The 18,062-nt window shown below is 52.8% G+C and overlaps 7 protein-coding genes across 7 annotated transcripts; 4 read left to right on the top strand and 3 right to left on the bottom strand.

Annotated features, from left to right (window-relative positions):
* Positions 1-10: 10 nt before the first annotated feature.
* Positions 11-735, bottom strand: Z519_03707 (uncharacterized protein; the record flags this gene model as incomplete). The annotated part of the gene is made up of 2 exons (XM_016761454.1): positions 11-255; positions 324-735. 2 exons carry the CDS (start codon positions 733-735, stop codon positions 11-13), a joined length of 657 nt encoding a protein of 218 aa, XP_016621792.1.
* A 1,045-nt stretch (positions 736-1,780) lies between these two features.
* On the top strand, positions 1,781-4,549 carry Z519_03706 (uncharacterized protein; the record flags this gene model as incomplete). Its single annotated transcript, XM_016761453.1, has 1 exon — positions 1,781-4,549. One exon carries the CDS (start codon positions 1,781-1,783, stop codon positions 4,547-4,549), a length of 2,769 nt encoding a protein of 922 aa, XP_016621791.1.
* Positions 4,550-6,106: 1,557 nt separating this feature from the next.
* Z519_03705 (uncharacterized protein) lies at positions 6,107-7,231 on the top strand (the record flags this gene model as incomplete). The annotated part of the gene is made up of 1 exon (XM_016761452.1): positions 6,107-7,231. The coding sequence occupies one exon, from the start codon at positions 6,107-6,109 to the stop codon at positions 7,229-7,231; it is 1,125 nt and encodes a 374-aa protein (XP_016621790.1).
* Positions 7,232-7,984: 753 nt separating this feature from the next.
* Positions 7,985-10,067, bottom strand: Z519_03704 (uncharacterized protein; the record flags this gene model as incomplete). Its single annotated transcript, XM_016761451.1, has 5 exons — positions 7,985-9,118; positions 9,155-9,181; positions 9,254-9,510; positions 9,675-9,813; positions 9,873-10,067. 5 exons carry the CDS (start codon positions 10,065-10,067, stop codon positions 7,985-7,987), a joined length of 1,752 nt encoding a protein of 583 aa, XP_016621789.1.
* A 1,312-nt stretch (positions 10,068-11,379) lies between these two features.
* On the top strand, positions 11,380-12,819 carry Z519_03703 (uncharacterized protein; the record flags this gene model as incomplete). The annotated part of the gene is made up of 5 exons (XM_016761450.1): positions 11,380-11,480; positions 11,540-12,168; positions 12,236-12,499; positions 12,582-12,694; positions 12,805-12,819. The coding sequence occupies 5 exons, from the start codon at positions 11,380-11,382 to the stop codon at positions 12,817-12,819; spliced, it is 1,122 nt and encodes a 373-aa protein (XP_016621788.1).
* A 1,167-nt stretch (positions 12,820-13,986) lies between these two features.
* On the bottom strand, positions 13,987-14,793 carry Z519_03702 (uncharacterized protein; the record flags this gene model as incomplete). The annotated part of the gene is made up of 1 exon (XM_016761449.1): positions 13,987-14,793. The coding sequence occupies one exon, from the start codon at positions 14,791-14,793 to the stop codon at positions 13,987-13,989; it is 807 nt and encodes a 268-aa protein (XP_016621787.1).
* A 1,734-nt stretch (positions 14,794-16,527) lies between these two features.
* Z519_03701 (uncharacterized protein) lies at positions 16,528-17,017 on the top strand (the record flags this gene model as incomplete). Its single annotated transcript, XM_016761448.1, has 2 exons — positions 16,528-16,572; positions 16,637-17,017. 2 exons carry the CDS (start codon positions 16,528-16,530, stop codon positions 17,015-17,017), a joined length of 426 nt encoding a protein of 141 aa, XP_016621786.1.
* Positions 17,018-18,062: the final 1,045 nt, after the last annotated feature.

Genomic DNA, 18,062 nt, shown 5'->3' with positions numbered 1-18,062 from the left:
CAAGACATATTCAGCTTGAAGGCTGCCGAACCATGCATACATTCATATATTCCCCTTCCTTCCATGGTGACATCTCCAAGGCTAGTTTGGAGACTTCTTTGAAGCCATACTTCTCGTAGAGTCGTAAAGCTGCTGGCGCACTTTCGACATAAGCTGCCAGGCCTCGGTCATCGGCCCGCTCCAGGCCCCAGTCGAGCAAGAGAGAAGCAGCGCCTTGCCTTTGGTATTTCGGGCTGGTTCCTATCGCAGCGAGATCTTGCTATGAGGTCAGATCGGAGCAGCATTAACCTCGTCAAAGATAGGGAGAGGGTAGGGTCGCTTACACACATAGGGCTTATCCGGGCCGATAATTGACGCGGCGACTTCATGGCGTTTTCTGATACTGTTGCGAATCAAGCGATTCCCCAGATCCTTATTAGCGTCATCAGGGAGTGGGAATTCACGCATCAGCATTTCCTGCTCGACCTCCTCTTGGCTTTTGGGCGGGTAAAAATGCCAGACGGCAAAGCTCGCGATCTCGCCGGACATGGCCTCCTTGACTACCATGAGGTGGCAGCTTGGGTCGTTCTCCAGGTCACTTTCGTACGAGTGGACAAAGTGGGTGATGGAGGCCAATGTGGCTCCCTTTGGGAAGATAACAGGAAAGCCATGGTCGGAGGCGCAGGCTGCGAACTGGACGCGGGCTATGCCCTCGAGATCGGAGGGTGAGGCAGGGACGAGGACGAAGGCTGGCATTCCTGAGAATGTTTATCGGGGACGCTTCCCTTGCATACCGGGAGGGAGACTGCCTAGATATGTAAGAAAGCCAGCTAGAGCTCAAGAGTCTCGAAACTCGGTTCTTGCAATTCCCGCTTCGAACTTTGTCAGCACTGGCCTCCCTTCATCATCGACAGTCCTCGACTTCGATGCCTCAGCTGCTGATTTCGAGAATGACGATTTCGACGGACCATAGGGGGACGCGGGGCCAGAATTGGGTTCGCTTACCGAGTACTTGACTTGCAGCATGTGGGACGTTAAATGGGGATGGGATGGGATGCCCTGTCAGGTGAGCAAAGATTCCGAGATTGTTACCTAGGTCTGTTGTTTCTTCGAAATTTTGGCTTTTAGGCTTCTGGGCGCAGCTGACTGGGCGGCTCTTGGGGGCTAGTGAGCTGCAGCTGGTAGGCTGGCTTGCTGGGTACTTGGGGTGGGTTGCTGCTTGAAGATTCGGCCTTGTGGGCGCTGCTGCAGGGGACGTAGCCAGTCGGCAGTGCAGTTCCCCAGGAGCCCTGCTGGTCCAGTTTCCACTCCTTTTTCCCTTTTTCCCATTTCCCCCTTCGCTAGAGGGACCTGCGCTGCTGTGCGCCATCAAACCTCCTCGTCCCAGAGCCCGCACTCTTACCTATTCCATCTCTGGTTCGGCCACAGCCTGGTGAACCACTGCTCTCACTCCTCTGCCACTTTGGAAACCCCCTTGTCCAACAATCTGACGAGGTCCGGGGGGTGGGCTTGGAGTGCAGATCCTCTGTGCCTTGTTTCTTCTTGTCCTGCGTCTGCGCAAGCACCTCTTTCAGCACTGAACTTTGATCCGGCTCCAACAGTCACATCGACAATCTGCCCCTTCTGCAGCACCCGCAACAACGTCCCTCCACGCCCCAGTCGAGCGCAAAGATGCATTGACAATACACTCTTGGAACTTGGTGGTGTCTTCGAAGCCAGCTGAGCTGCCCGACGCCTCTCCGCGGTCGCATTCTGTCAGAGTCGATCAATTGCGCAGTTCGTTGATACAACCTTGGTCATCATGGCGAACGCACACGCTCATCCAATTCCTCCTGCGATTCCGCACGACCTGTTTACGCAGGAAGTCCCTCCGTCGCCGACATTGACAAATCCCGACATGATATTACCGTATCAGCCTCACCTCGACTCCAGTCCCGGTCCACGCGCCCCTTCGCCGATTCTGCGCTCGTCCCCGCTCCCCGTGCGTCCAGATTCTGCGGTTTCGCTGGGCTCCTCTCCGCCCGAGCTTGAGCCTGCAGTCGAGTTGGGCATTGCGACAACTATCAGGATGCCCTCGCGGGCTGTCCCCCCTATCAACACCAACTACCATGGCTACGAACACGGCGCGCCCCTGAGCGACATTGGAGAGGAGGAAACCCCGAAATCGAAGAAAAGTCGGAGAACCGAGAGCCCGATGATATCGGATCCTCCTTCACCGACCCCCGCGGGCCCTTTCTCGCGCGTCGCCCGAAGGTTGAGCAATCATTCCTCCTCGAGCAATGGCTCTGACCTTGGCAATTGGGAGGATTTTGATACTTCGAAGATCATGAATGGGAGGCTGGCGGCAGACGTGGCCAAGGTCCCTGACGAGGAAATCGAAGAACCCGACAGCAAGAGAAATAGCACGACTACAACCAGCGCAGAAGACGAAATGGCTTTACTCAACGAACGAGCAGAGAGGATTCTTGAGCACGCCAGGAAGCGATTGACCCACATGGAGGATAATCTCAGTAAAGCACGTCACAGCATTCTTCTGTCGTCGAGATCCTCGCCGAACATAAATGAACTTCATCAACCTGCGGGCGGGTTATATCGTTCGATCTCTTTGGCCGGCGCCAGTCAGCGAAAGCCCAGACCGCTTCATCTTGTCAACAGAAACAATTCGGTGGCGCACGCCAGAGGCGGTAGTGATACGACGACAGGTGCCTCTGGACTGAAACGCCTCTCCATGATTCCCGAGATCAGATCCGCAAGCGCCTTAGAATATGGACGCAGACAAGAATCGCCCCAGCAATTGCTTCATTCGCCCTCAGCGCGGGGTGGCCCGTATTCGCCGGCAAGCAATCGCAGCTTCAATTCGCCTCTGCGGGTGTTGAAAGAGGAAGAGAGCCCCCCAAGCACAACCAAGACGACCCCAGATTCGTCGGCCCCGCGAGGCCTGGGTATCAACACCCTAGCAGCTGTGTCTAAAGAAGATATTTCGGTGGTCACAAGCAGCCCCACCACAGCTCTTGCTCGCTCCTCATCAGCAATGTCGAATCGGTCTACCAAAGAGATTCGAGAGCAGATGTCGAATTTGCAAGCAAGAATTTCCGACTTGAAAGATAAAGCGCAGGCCGACAGCCTGAGGAGAAAAAGCCTGCAAAGCATGAGGACGCCCAGTCCGTTTGCGAGCGCCCACAGCCCAGAGCAGTGGTACACAAGTGCCCCCGAATACAAGGAGGCAGGCAGCCCGATCAACACGAACGCTGGTATGGGATGGAGCCCATCCCAACCGAGGAAGCGACTGGACTTTCAGGTCACACCAGTTACGCCACAGGCACAAACACTCCTCAACGTCGAACTGCCCGCAACAAGAGACTCTGGCTTGGTGAGTGAAGCCAGGACAGACAAGAACACTCCAAGTCTCCACAAGTCGGTTCATCTGCAGCCAGAGCCAGTCGAGAAATCCAATTCAGTGCTCCAGGAATCGCTATATGAAGACGCAGCGCAAGAATTTGATGATGACGAACCGATTGCCGCTTCGGAAGAAGAGCAAATTTACTTGAACGAAGTTTTGGAGGAGAGCCTGCAGGACCTCGAGCCTGATGTCCCCGAGATCCCCGAACACCTGCTTCCCACAGAAGGCGCCGCAGAACGCCATGAAGACAGGTTAGATGCGTTCGACTACGAAAACATGTTCCTCCATAGTGCACTAGGAAATTACACTGGGACGGGTATTAGAAGTGAAACTCCTAGCGAGAGCGATTGCAGCAGTGTAACAACGACGCGCATGGCCCAAGACACACCGACAATAGATGAAGACGACACGGAGATACCTCTCGATGAGGAAGCGGGTACAGAGGAAGCTGCAGACACACCGATTCAAGAGACCTTTCTACAACCCGGGCCTCCACTCGATCCCACTCCGCTTGCGGCGCCTTCGAAACCTTGGATGAAGGCCGCACGAAGCAATAGTATGGATTCTGTTTCAACTGTCGCCACCTTTGCGACCGCTACAGAGGGGGGAGGTGCCGGTGATGGAGAGGCCGAGGATGGAATGCCGACAGAGATTCTCAGCTGGGGCAATTCGGCGCCATTTCCTCAACCACCAATGAGTCCAAAGCGTGAAAACACAGCTTCTGTGTGGCCGACACCTCCAATGAGTGGGCGGGCTCGCCAGGGTCAAAACAGATCCCCACGACAGATTCAGACGCAAGGGAGCATCGTTTCTAATGGCATACCGACTCCTCCTGTCCATTCACCAAACGGATCTTTTCCCACCCCAAGAGCGTTTGGTCCAGCCACTGCGCCAAATGAGGTGCCAGTCGACCATCCCGCGAATACGGAGATCCTAATGGAGAGTCTGATCAAACTAGCGGACCCGGAATTTAGAGTTGGCGAAGGACCTGGGTCAGTGACCTTTTCCAACGTCGACAAGGATCTCGTCCTTGATCTCTTGCGAGCTGTGGGTGGCGTCTGCAATGAGATCCTAAGGTCGGAAAGGAAACACGAGGTGCGTGCCGCAAAAGTACTCAGGAGGAGACTGGACGAATCAAGGAAGCTCCTAGAAGGGAGAACCGACGAGTAGCCAAGATTGTGGGCCGCCCTGGGTGATCTTCCACCCTGTAATTGACTGAGGCGCTACTTTCTCCCCGATACCTGACACAATACGACATGGTTGACATCTTGGAATTCCAACTTATGAAGACATGGGTTGATGCCGGAAGACGATGGCTGGCGCGCAAGAGAAGGAATGGACACACGCTATATCGGCTTATATACTCCAACATTTTATACTGGACTTGCATCATATATGGTATCAATGTAATATACAAGTACATGACAACAACTGACAACTCCCTCTGGGAGACAATTTCTCGCACAAAGTTTTGGCAGAAATCGGACACGCGGGATCCTGTGATGACCCCCTTGACGCGAGCAAGCCGTTTTAGCGCAGCTGTCAAATTCTCTGGGCGGCAGCAATAGTGTGAATGGCGGTTGGGACTTTCAGCCGACCCTTAGGGGTCAACCCTGGTACAACTGGCAGAGGAGGTGAAATCTGAGCTCACATTCTTGGCCAGGGATTTTCTATCCACTAGTCTCGCTCGCAAGTCCACTTTCGATCGCGAACATCTGCCACGATCGCGAAGCCCATCATATTGGGGATCGAGAAAAAGGCGATCCGGAGAGATTCACAATCGGATATCCAGCGAACATATGCATGCTCTGTTCGCAGTGGATGCTCTTCTGACTGGCCTTCTGGAAGACGAGGCTGGTCCTGGAATATCTTGCTTCTTTGGGGGGCCGGTAGGATCGGTCGATCTCTCTCAACACTACGGCTCTTGCAAGGGGAGATCTCATGCTCTTGTCATGAGCATTTTGATCGATAAGCGAATTGGAAGATGTCACAAATCAAGAACCTGCTCCTGTCTTTCCTGTTGAAGTGGTGTGGGAGTGCTGCGACAGCCTCAAAGCCCTGCTTGACCCGATTTGAACGTTGCGGCGCTCCACGGCACCAGATCGATTGAGAGGGACCTGGTCCTACCCTCCTGTTCATGGATCAGACCAACCCGGGGTTGGATTTGATAGGTTCGTGTCCCCCAATGAGGACCACTTTGCCCCTTCTCTTTTACTTGCATTTGGTGGTTCTCCGCCAGCGTCTAGCGCAAAGAGGCTGTCCTAATGCGTTGATGTTGGTCTTTACTGAAGTTATTAGATGTAGAGCGCATGTAGGAGGCAAACGGACTACCTGCAAAGTAAATGGCGAAGTGGAGACGGATTCATGCGCTAGGTTTCCCATCTCATACAAAGTTCAACAACCCGGGGGAGTGAGGGTGAAGAGGTACATATTCTGCCGACCTGTCAGGTCCGTCTCGTTCAAGCAATCCCTCCTTTGGTGCGACTCCCTTCTTGTTTCAGGCCGTGCCGCACCTCTGGTGGTGCTTATCTAGTTGTTAGCTAAGGCGCAACTCGTTCGATCTACGGCTGGCTTGCTACCCATTGCACAGACTTGTATCGATTTCCCACCACTTGCAACCATGGTTAGCCCAACCATTCCTAGACAGTTTCCAGCTATCTGACTGACAAAAGACAGGCAGGAAATAGCATCACGCAGACAAAGCGAGAGGATTGGGCGTCTCAAAACATGGCTGTGTTGCCCAGCATCACTGATATTCTACTGGGAAGAGGGCCAGCGCCAACGCTCTTACCTTCGCCCTCACCTATTTCCTGGCAAAGATCGAATGCGTCTCGTTCTAATAGCTTCCCCATGTTGAGGGTTGACCAACTCCTTCTCGACCATTATCTGCCTTACAAAGGTCCTCCTCTGCCATCAATCAACTCTATGGCAGATGGATCTATTTCCAGTTTCTCGGCATACCGACAGCTTTTGACTCCTCCTCTCACCACCAGCAGTTCTTCATCTGTATGCTCTATAGATACAGACCTGGACGGCGACGTTGACATGGCACATCTCCGGAGTTTGCTCGACCTGCCAGAACCGAAGCTTGCTACTGTTGTCCAGGTAGCCAGCGACCTGCTAGAAGATTCTGCAATCAGGCCAGCCTACAACCAAGGCTGGTTCAAGCCTACCTCTCCTGTGAACAAGTTCAGCAAGAGACTAGAAGACAAAATCGCCGGCAAATCCCTCGATGAGTTGGTCGATGGCTTTTTCTGTCGCGACGAGAGTCGCGAACTCTACGGCGAGCGAGTGTCGAAACCTCGCCCGAAGCTAGAGAAGAAAGCTGCCTTGAAAGAAATGCAAGCGACAGAAGACCTCGACCCTGAGTTGCTGGCGAGGGAAAAGAGAAGACAAGAGGCTGACGAGGCTCACCGGATCGCTGAAAATGATAGACGAGACCGTCATCGCGAGTCTCAAAGGGAAAGTCATCGTCGATGCTCCGACCTGGCTGCAGAATGCGGTGCGGAACATGCAAAGGCCGAGAAGAAAACCAGGACTCAAGCGGGCAAAGGGCCCGGCAAGGACGATCAGCTGTGGACGGCTATATACGCCCACGAAATGGCGGGGAGGGTGGTGCAGTCGGTCAACGACCGGCGCAGGCGTGCGGAGACGATGGTGCAGTTGCTGCTCCAGTTTCTCATCCGCCAACAACAAGACTTGCTGCCGGATCGAGGAGCTCGACGAAGCTCGAGCGAATGCGGCTCCTCCACGAGTGAGTCGTTCTTCTCTCAGCCAGGCTATGTTGGACGGAAGAGGACATGGGATGACATGGAACGAGAGTCAAGACGCACATGGCCAAGTATCTGGTGAGGCAGACACAAACCTCTTTTGGTGTTTGGGAGCTCCCGTAAAAGCCAGCAGTGCGAGGGCTCCTTTCTCCTCCTTGAGTCACGTCCGATGATTCTCGCGGCGATGGACCACGGCCGATTTTGCGCAAGTGCAGAAGTATCAAGATGCGGCGGACATCCGAAGCTTTCGCTTTCTTGTGGAGCACCAGTAAAGCAGAGTGACGGGGAACAAAAAGTTTGTTCGAGAAACTTCCCATACCGCAGCATTTATGGGACGGAGCTTTGTTCCACAGCACCAGAATGGATATGTACTTGTAAATTAGTATTCGGCACAGGCGGGGATTTGCTGGAAATCCGCGTGCCGGGTGCTGCAGCAGGGTATTTTCGCTGGAGTGGCGTTACATATGTGGCCGCCGGGGTTGTTGCTGGCTGTCTATGTATCACACTGCTAGAGGCTTCCGTGGGGAGTTTGTGATTGATTGGTACAGTCAGGCGTTGAGAGGATGATATAACGGAATTGCTTTCCACTCGTGGCCCTATGTATATCATGTCATGTGCGTATGTCATGTGTGTACCATCAATCGTTCAGCGTGAAATAAGTAAATACACGTTAGATTCTGTCAAGAAGAAACCCTAGGCGGGAGATAGCTATATAGCTATATAGCCGGAGTGCGGACACCCACAAAACGAGTGCGAAGTCTTTCTTTTCTCAACATTTGCTTTTGTCGAGAAAATAAGCCAAGAACTAAAGCACCATTTCGAGCAGCGCAGCTTTTCAATCATCGTAATCGTCCATCGTGGTCAGCTTCACTATGCGCTCATTCAAACACAACCTCCGAAACTCAGTGAAAGTTCTCAAGGGCAGGTACGCTTCGTCCCAGGTCCGCTCGTTGCTGGACATTGTCATGTCGAAGACGCCCTTGGAGCCCAGAGAGATGATCAGCAGGGCTTCGGGGTGGCCGACCGATATGGCTCCTGCGACGTTTGTGACGAAATATAGGACACCTCTCATGGCGAGGTCCCAGCCGGCGAGCGCGTTGGGGCCCTTGCGGATGTTGTATGCCAGGGCGCGAAGTATGTGGGACGGGGCGGGAGAGTCGATGAGCGGGAGGACACTAATGTCTGGTCTCGTGGATGGCGAGGAACGAGTTAGTGGAGGCGTTGTAGACGGGGGTGGTGCTGCTGTCGAGAGTGAAAAATTGGGGAGCGTTGTCGTGCTCGCAGTGTCAGGAGGGTTCGGTGGAATAACTGGAAAGGCGGCGCGACAGGGGAGACAGGTGTCAGAGAGATGGACTATGACTAGCCCACACAGCCTGACACATTCATAGATATAGTCTTTTTCGCGCATGATTCTTCTTCCCGTTCCCGCCCTTGTCGATGTCGATGGTGAATGGATCGATTCATGAGCGAGCAGTCGAACGCGTAATGCGAGGCGGTGAGCGAAACAAAACGCTTCTTTCTCCACCCGAGACTCGATGTCGCGCTCGATCTCGAGGAGTTCCAGGTAGTCGCGCAGATCGCAAAGGAGTCGCAGCAGCCGCGCATCACAATATTTCGAGCGTTGTACGTAACGAAACCCAGGCTCAGGGCAGTAGAAGGGCGACTCCAAAATCATTTTCGTGTTTCCTCCGCGAGAATCACCGTCCATGCGAAAACGATCGTCGCCGTAACCGAAGTCCGGGTCGGGATATTCGGGGGGAGGCACTTGGAGGTCGGTGGCTACGGGGGCCATATGGCGGTGCAGAGCGATCGTTCTGTTTATCAACAATTCCACAGGAGAGCTTTGTCGGGCGGGATTCGCCTGCTGCGCCATGATCACCGCCATGGCCTCTATCCCTTTTCGGTGCATCAAGTACTGGATATCGTGACCGTCAGCTTCAATGTCGGCGTTAATGGGTGCTCCGAGGTGCTGCCTATTGAGATCAGCTCACGATAGCATACATACCTCTGGTCCGAATCCGCCCTCGTAGACCTAGTCAAGGGCCTCATTAGACTGAAGCCAACACCTTTAGGTAAGAAGGAAAGGAAGTTATATTTTACTCACGGCCACCGTGCTTGCTAAAGAGGTAACAGTCGCAAAGTCGACAATATCGACCTGTGCTCTGGAGTTGCTGAACCTCTGATTCATGGCCTGCACGACCTTCCCCTTCACTAACAGCGCTGTCACACTTTGGCCATGGTTGCGCAATGCGTCAAGGGTTGAGCAAGCCATGTACGCCAGGGAAGAAAGGAGGGCAAAGTGTTGCTGCGTTTCGGGGATCAAGTGTCGCAACATAAGTTCTTGTGAAAAAAACAAATACACTGTTCCCAGGGCCCGCAAAGTTAGCGAGAGACATGGCATTGTAGACATTTTCTTTTCTTTTTTCTTTTCTTTTTTTTTTTTTTTTCAAAAAAAAAAACCCCGACCTCTCTCGAGATTCGCCACAACGCTGAGTCTTCACGAGACTGAGGGGAAAGCGACATACTCTGTTGTCTAAGGTCCATAAAATCTTGCGATTTGGAGAATATGAGGTTGATAGTCCAGTCATCGCCCTTGTGTAACGAGAAACCAGACCTGCGAAGGCTCCTGTCCTGCAGCCGTTGTCGGATCAAGCTCAAAGCATGCTTTGAATTCAATCACTCAGCATTGACATCTTAGTCCAGAGAGAATATGTAGGGCGCACCGCAGACAGTTCTGTCGCACCGTCACCATCGTCACCTGAAGTACCTGAAACAGTTTGTTTTTTCTTCTCCTCTCGTCGTCTTCTCCTCGCATGAGTATGGAATGCCGCATGGCTCAGGAGGTCCGACTTCAAAGTAGGCTCGTAGCCTCCGCTGGGGTCGGGGTTGACATCAATGATTCGGAATATGGTGCTCATTTTCACCACAGACCATGATTAGGCCTTGATATCTTGTGTGGAGCAGCCCGAAGTTGTTCGCAGAAAGAAATCGCTCAGCAGATGTCCGAGAATCACCCTATGAGCGGTCTACAGCGTTTGAAGCTGCTTGAGTCTGCTAAGGGTCGAAGACCCAACAGATGACTGAGCAACGTGGACTAATTTCCAAGATATACCTTACCTGAGCCCGGGGTGAGCTGATCTACAAGATCTAACCGAGCGGTCTGCGGACGTGGTGTGTTCTGATTGATATCCAATAGGTTTGCTTCAAAACGTTACATAAAATTTCGTAACCTGTTGGTAAGGCTCGCTTTTGGGGGCCGGTTGGAACCAGGAACAGTATCATGTCGCAGCATGTTACCGGATTCAGGAAAATGCTCTAGCTAATGGACGTCCCGCTAGGTCGTCGAGCCAGTATGGCTGGAGTAGAGCAGATAGATACCCGTTGTGTTTGACGAGTTCGATGGATCCCTTGTCTTTTCTAAAGGCGGGGGGTGCTTCTGGTCCGCAGCGATGATTGTAAGGAATGTGGAGTATATAGCTGCGTAGTACATGGGGATGTGAGTTCAACCTGGAGACGACGGAGCAAGATGAGGCTACGCAAGCTACATTGTCGCCAAGGCGAATATCATCACGTGCACGACCTTTGACACCGGACGTCGGAAACCTTTGGGGAGGGAGCTAAACCTATTCTGGTTCTTCCGCAGTTTCGCGTGCCAGCACTGCAAGGAGTAAAGGCTGGCTTTGGGTGCTGCTGGGGGAAAAAAGGATCAGATAGAGAGACAGATCTCAACCACCACCACCACTCCACCCCTGCGAACACCGGCCCTTGCGTCGAATTCTGTCACGCTCAAGGTCTCCTGTGCCTCTATCACCATTGATTCAGCATCTCGGGGCTCGTTTGCAACCCTCGGCCAATCTGAGCCGCGTTCTATCTGCCCTCGCCCCAACTCCATACGGCGCCTGCGACCTCTTCTCCTACACCTTGATCCTTCTCCATCGGGCCTTGATGCGCAAGGCCATTCCGTTCGTTTCGTCCATCACAACCAGCAGCAGCACCTTATTCAATCTGGCCGCGACAACAACGACGTCCTCCTAGTGAGGAGTCTGCCACCTCGCTCCCGTACTGCCGCGCCATCCCTTCCCTCGGTGCCTCCCTTTCCTTGCCTCCGATTCTCAGCACATTCGATTCCCAATTGTACATTACCTTCATCCGCACTAAATGCTTCTCCCAAAAGGCGGCATGACTTGGAAGTCTGCCAAAGCCAGGCTGCCCCCTTGGAAAGCCATAATAATGTTCTTGACCCGGACCCGATTTCTGGTCGCAGTCGCCCTCACGGGCCTGATTGTCTTGTTATGGAGGGGGATAAGCGTGTCCACACAACAGATGTCAAAGTACGTTTCCTGTCCGTCCAAGATGAAAGGCTGGATGACTGACTGGCTGTGACTGCTAGTTTCTATTGCTTCGGCCCCTCAAAGCCTCCCACACAAATGTCAAATAATGAAATGGTCGCCTGGAACCAACACCTTCAGACGCCTGTCCTCTTTAACCACCATGAACCTTATGAAGTCAATGCCAGCACCATCAACCGCATCGATTTGAATCCCATCGTCTCCACGCCCCGAGCACTCAGTAACCGTGAACGGATCCTCATCCTCACACCTCTCCGCGACGCCTCGCCCTACCTCATCAAGTACTTCGACTTGCTCTCGGAACTCACGTATCCGCACGACTTGATCGATCTGGCTTTCCTTGTGGGGGATTCTGTCGATGACACCCTTGCAGTGCTTTCCTCGGAGCTGAACCGCATACAACAAAGGACCGACAAAATCCCCTTCCACAGTGTCCTCATCGTCGAAAAGGATTTTGGCTCGAAACTCGACATGAGCGTGGAATCGAGACACGGATTCGCCGCCCAGGGCCCGAGGAGAAAGGCTATGGGGAGAGCAAGGAATTACTTGCTGTCCGCGGCGTTGAAGCCCGAACACAGCTGGGTGTACTGGCGCGATGTTGACATCGTAGATTCACCCAAAAAGATCATTGAGGACTTTGTCGCCCATGATCGAGATATTTTGGTCCCAAGTATGATTTTGCCCCTGATTTCCTAGAGAGAGAAAACAGACCGGACCATCTAATGCTCGGCGAACAGATATCTGGTTCCACCGATACGAAAACGGGCGTGACATCGAAGGACGGTTCGACTATAACAGCTGGATTGAATCCGACAAGGGTCGTCGACTCGCCGCCTCACTTGATAAAGATGTTGTGCTTGCAGAAGGGTACAAGGAATACGATACTGGAAGAACATACATGGCGAGGATGGGTGATTGGCGGAATAACAAGGACGAAGAGATTGAGTTGGATGGTATTGGTGGAGTTAATATTTTGGTCAAGGCGGATGTCCATCGATCTGGTGAGTCTTTGTGACATGTTTAATCGAGATTTGGGAAGCCAAATATGTGGTAGCACGGGCCGGCGCTAACATCTGCATCTAGGGATCAACTTTCCCTGCTATGCTTTTGAAAACCAAGCCGAGACTGAGGGTTTCGCAAAAATGGCCAAACGGGCAGGATATCAAGTCGTAGGATTGCCGAACTATGTCGTTTGGGTAAGTCTCTCGCTCTTCCCCGATCATGATTTCTCTTCATTCAGGACCCAGCCTTTCCATTGCAGACCTCGGGTCTGTTTTGACCGGGGTTCCGCACTCAATGCTTCCAGTATTTGAAAGTCTAGGATTTCATTTAACTAATTTTGTCTCTCCATATAGCACATCGATACAGAAGAGAAACCCGGAAATGCTGCCTAGAACAGATTCAAGCCTTTGTTTATAAAAGATCGGGCCCGATTCTTCTCCGAGATTCACGAAACCAAAAGCAAAAAAACAGGGATTGGTCTTTTTTCGGGGGGAACAGGGGTCCTCCTATAGAGCTTATCTTACTTCCCCTCGGCGGATATGATGCGCGTATTTTCATCCAGGCAGGGAGGGCAGGCAGGCACGCAGATCAGATACCTTTACGAGAAGCAGCGAAGAGAAGAGTGACGAGACAGGCCATGCCATGCATGCATGCCAGACCGAGGGGCGGGCGCGGGAGAAGAATCGAGCGAGCGAGCGGGTGAGGGCAGGAGGCTTTGTCTAGAACCAACGCAAGTCAAGTCCAAAAAGTCAAAGTCGACAACGGGCAAACTCTTGTCGTGGAGGGGATCCTTTTTTTGACCGAGTGCCACCCTGCTCCTGCTCCTGCTGGTGCAGGACAAGCAGTGGCATACTGAAGGATGAGTGTAGGGGTTCGTAATAGAAGGCCAGAGATGCAAACTAATAAAGAGCACGATGTGAAATTTGCCCAAAGTATCTACATACCAATAATCCCACCTAGCTAAACACAGTCTGTATACGGTAATCTCGTCTTCTTTCCCTCTCTCCCTCTCCAGCTCTCTTACAACGTTTATGCTTTTATATATCCGCCTCCGGTTCCGTGCGACTACTCGTCAGGACGCGGAAACGGTGCACCTTCGTCTTGCCCTTCTCATCCTCCTCCCCACCCATCTACTTCTTCCCGGGGGCTCTCGTTCCTTCTCTGAATATATGTGTCCTGACTCGGGGGTAAATCTAGTGGAGTGACAGGTGCTGGAGGAGCTTCCCTTCTTAGCTTTGCCTCCATGAAAGACCACTCCAGGCGAGCCACTCGATGCTTTTATCAAGAGTCTATTCCTCCAAGATCGAAACGCCGCCGCTGAGATGTGAGAGTAAAGATCGATTTCCAATTATGGATAGCCAATATACTGGGTCTCGTCAAGGGAATGGAGATATAGATAAAGGGAGGGAGGAAAAGGTGACGGATCTCGGGTTACCGCTTTGATCCAACCCAAAGTCACGGCTCTTTCGGCTCCATGAGACGTCCCTCAGGACCTGTTCCACCATTCCTGCATACTTCCATCATTCGGTCGGGGAGCAGGAACTGATGGCAAGTAGGGTTGAGTCGGGTACCCTGTATACGTTTGTGGCGACTGGTTAGTGTACGGCGCAGGACGGTGAGGGTTGCTCATTTCGATCAACTCCGCCATACGTCCACCAGGAGTTGAATTCTCAATCGGTTCAATATTTTGATTCGGAAGCATCTCCACCGGCATGCTGGTGCTCCTGGAAGCATGGGGCTGAGGAGTAGTGCTCGCGGGAGCGGGTACGTCCAGCCGAGGCGACAGATTGTTCACCGACGAGGCGTGACTGGCGTTGCCCTCTCGGGATGTATTTGACCCGCTGGGGTTTCTGAGACTGCTGCTCCTGCTTACAGGAGGTACATAGTCGTCCCAATTCCGCCTGCTCACCTTCAAGGGTTGCGGCAAGCCTTCATCCCATGTAGACCCAGTTTTGTGGCTTGCCAACGGTCGCAGGCCCGAACCAGACGTTACTTCAACGCTGGCTCGCCTCTCGGGAGCGTCGTCCCAGGCTTCTTGAGGCCGCCAGCTTGTTCGAGCATCGTTCGCTTCTTGTTGGTCGCGCAGAGTCAAGATCGGTTTGTCATAGTCAACCACTGACCCGGTGCGTTGGATGTCGAGAGATCGCGATTCCCGGGTTATTTTTCGTTGCTCGTCATACTCATCACGAAGGCCCTCCCATCGTTCATAGTTTTTCTGCCGCTGTTTTTCACGACGGTGATTCACGAAGCCCTTGTGAGACAGATAAATTGATCCAAAGATCAGGGATGTCATGGTGGCGGACTTCCTCTACCCTCGTAGTGCCTCGGGCTATCTCGCCGCAATTGGAGAAGGGTGGGGTTCGGCAGTTCCAGAAGATAAGATAGGCCTCGATCGAGGGTAGACAGGACAAGTTGATCAAAGATAAGTAGATAGAAGTCGGCTTGTATCTGTCGTCGCAGCAGCGCTCGCCTGAAGAATATGCTCTGGAGCGCTGATGTCGTAGCACTATCGGAGTTTGGTAGTCAGGTATTGACAGGGGACAAGATCAAGGTCTAGTTGCAACGGAGGAGGGCAGGATGAAATATAAATTGGTTGACTGATGCGCAATGTATAAACCAAGTGGTTAGGAAGGTGGACTAGTGTTTTCTTTTTCTTTTTCTTTTTTTCTTTTTGTGGCAGAGCGAGGTGAGAAAACCGGAGTTTGAAGGGACAGTTCGTGAAACTTATTGTGGGAAGCGGCGAGTCTTGAGTGATAAAAAGATGGCAGCCCAAGTACGAGTTGTGACAAAAAGTGAACACAGCCACGATAAGATCTCGCCCGCGGTGCCTGGTTTTCGTGCTCGGCTCGCAGCAAGGTGCCTATTCGTGCGCACGGAACTTGTCCCTCCAAGTGTCGAGGAGAGTAGTAATGGGCGTGTTCGACTCTCTTCTAGAGGGGAGGGGATCACGCGACGGCAGCAGTGGCCGTGTCCTTTTGGGCTGGTAGACTGAAGCAATCATGGCCGAGGACACCGTGACTGTGGTACCGGCCAGGCTTCGATTTGTCTCGATTTGCCGATGGAGTGCATAGGTGCTGGGATCAAGTTTCCTAGCTGATCCGCTGCTGAGACGGTGATTCGAGGCCTGGGTGTTGGTCGAACGAAACAACACCAACGATGCGCGCCGATGAGGTCAGCAAAAGCCGCCCACGTCAGATCCCTGCTCTTTGCTCCTGTGCTCGGCTCCAAGGCTTCGCTACCGCAGGCGAGTATTTCTCCTGGCTCTTTCCGCGTCGCTGGTGGACGGCACCGATCGGTCGACTTCCAGAGGGGGGAGAAAGGCTCGAAGGGTCTCTTATGTTCTCAATGTCCTCTTTGGAGTCGTCGTACTTGTAATTGTCGTCTGTGCAGGAATGACATGGATCAGGACCGCGGAACACGGGTGAGAGAAAGGTGAGAGGGCGATGTTCGACGAAAGTGAGGCCGATCGCAATGGCGGAATTATCTTTCGGATTTGCAATTATGAGTCGACAGTCGAAGAAGCATCGGCGTGCGCGAGGTTGCCCCGAGTGCAGAAGAATGTAAAATATGTAGAAGGTGTGAAATAGTGAATAGAGAGGTGTTTTGCTGCGTGACACTTAGGTACGTACCCAGGACTTAGTGGGTAGCACCATTGGGTACATAGGTACTCGGTACATAGGTACCTACCTCCATGAGACTACTGGATCTTTGTCACCCCCCTCCGATCATAACAAACACACAATTTGGGACATTTCCTCGCGGTTCACAGTTCGCATTATCAGGTTCCCCGGATGCTGATGTAAACCTTGAGTGGGAGCCGGGCTCCAGGCGACCTTTAGGCCTTAGGCGCGGCGTCCAGGTGGTGTGAGCTTTATGAAATGCGGAGACTGGTCCATGGCCCCAATTCAACCATCCACGCGTTTAGACCAAGAAAGTTTTGCTTCTTCCCAATTAACGGTGCTCGTTGATTTCGATCTTTGAATCTCAGAGCTCTAGCCGTCGATATTGCACCATCAACTCGGGCACAATGGCTCGTGCCGTGAAACCAAGGGGTTCTGTTTGGAACCCACGAGTACGTCCATCCGCCGTTGACATGCGATTGACTCCGCTCTTCTGAAGCTGATCCTGCTCTCCAGACCGTGACGGCACCTATCGCAGCAGTAGTCATGGCCGGCCTCCTCTATACCTACGCAATCACCTCTATTCGGGCCGCAAAACGGAACGCGAAATTGCACCGAGAAGCTGACGGCGGGCAACTTGACATGCGACGCGAAAGCTTGCGCAGACACGGCTTAATGGAGCCCGTGCAAGGCACATCAGGCTATGAGCTCTTTAGAGATGCCAGAGCCGATGCCAAACAAGAGTCGAAATTTATGGGAGAAAAGAAAGCGAAGCCCATGGGCGCAGAACAGAAGGAAGAGTCTGGCACGCCGCGGACTGAGAACGAAGGTGTGCTCGAAACTTATCGAGGCTCGGCGGGCATGCACAAGCTGAAGGAGGGACGCCCACGAGAATAAGCATGGCCATTTTGCTGTTTCTATGGAAGATGCTCTCTGACCTGCAAGTACGCCGTTGGCATGGGCTGATCATGAACCCTGCCTCGACGGCAGAATTCCAGCATTTGATGCAAGTACAAGGGGTTTCATCCGAGCCCTATCAATTTCCCCTAAGAGCTCGCGGAAGCAATACTCCTCATTCCAAGCAAAGAAAGCGCAACTCTTACCGGGCGAAAACACGGGGCCTTCCTCTCGTGGCGCGAAGATTAGTGCAAGAAGGGATCGTGGTCGGCAGCCAGTTCATCCACCTTGATATGGAGTGAGGAACGAGTCTTCGGTAACCGATTTTGACCCCTGCGAGACTAAGGAGTAGACGTGATGCAGGTGGAATAACACGACTGCTTTGGAGGAATCCACTACGTGGGAACTGGAGGCTGGCATCATTCATGCACCCTGACACCAATGGCCAAGGGTTCATGTTGCCGCGTGCGCGGACGAATACCAATCTCTATTATCAACTATGGATATTGTGGTGACAAGATAACCCCATCGCGGATCGCGAATCGCGAAGAGACACCCGCGCTTGTACTGTAGATCGTCGGGCGAGACGAGACGAGAATAACCCCGTCGATCAGACACTGTGAACAACGATGGAGCTGGTGAAGGCACCAAAGGTCTTGACTGCAACCTGCGATATCTCCAGACTGATTCTCGGACGCTTTGGCCTTCCAGAATTTGCATTTTATCAATGTCATCACCTGATCGCCAAAAAAAAAAAGGACAAAGCATCTGGAGGGGCCTCATTCCAGCACAAAAAGTTCTGAGCAAGTTTCAGCCCTCTTGGAGCCGGAAGGAACCCCCAGGCTATCGCCAACGTATCATTCCCCCACCCCGAATAAAAGAACAGAAACAAGCTTCTAGGCAAGAGCAACGATGAACGGAATACGGCCTCTCTATGGTTGAGTGGAGCAGTGGAGGCAAATACAAAGCCTTGTGGCGCATGTGTCTGGCAAGGCTTTCGCCTACATGACGTCGAGGTTGCAAGATTGTCGATGTGGTCGGGACT

This window comes from Cladophialophora bantiana (assembly GCF_000835475.1).
Source record: "Cladophialophora bantiana CBS 173.52 unplaced genomic scaffold supercont1.5, whole genome shotgun sequence".
NCBI lineage: Eukaryota > Fungi > Ascomycota > Eurotiomycetes > Chaetothyriales > Herpotrichiellaceae > Cladophialophora > Cladophialophora bantiana.
The sequence above is the reverse complement of the archived record's forward strand: the minus strand, read 5'-3'. Positions and strand labels throughout refer to the sequence as shown.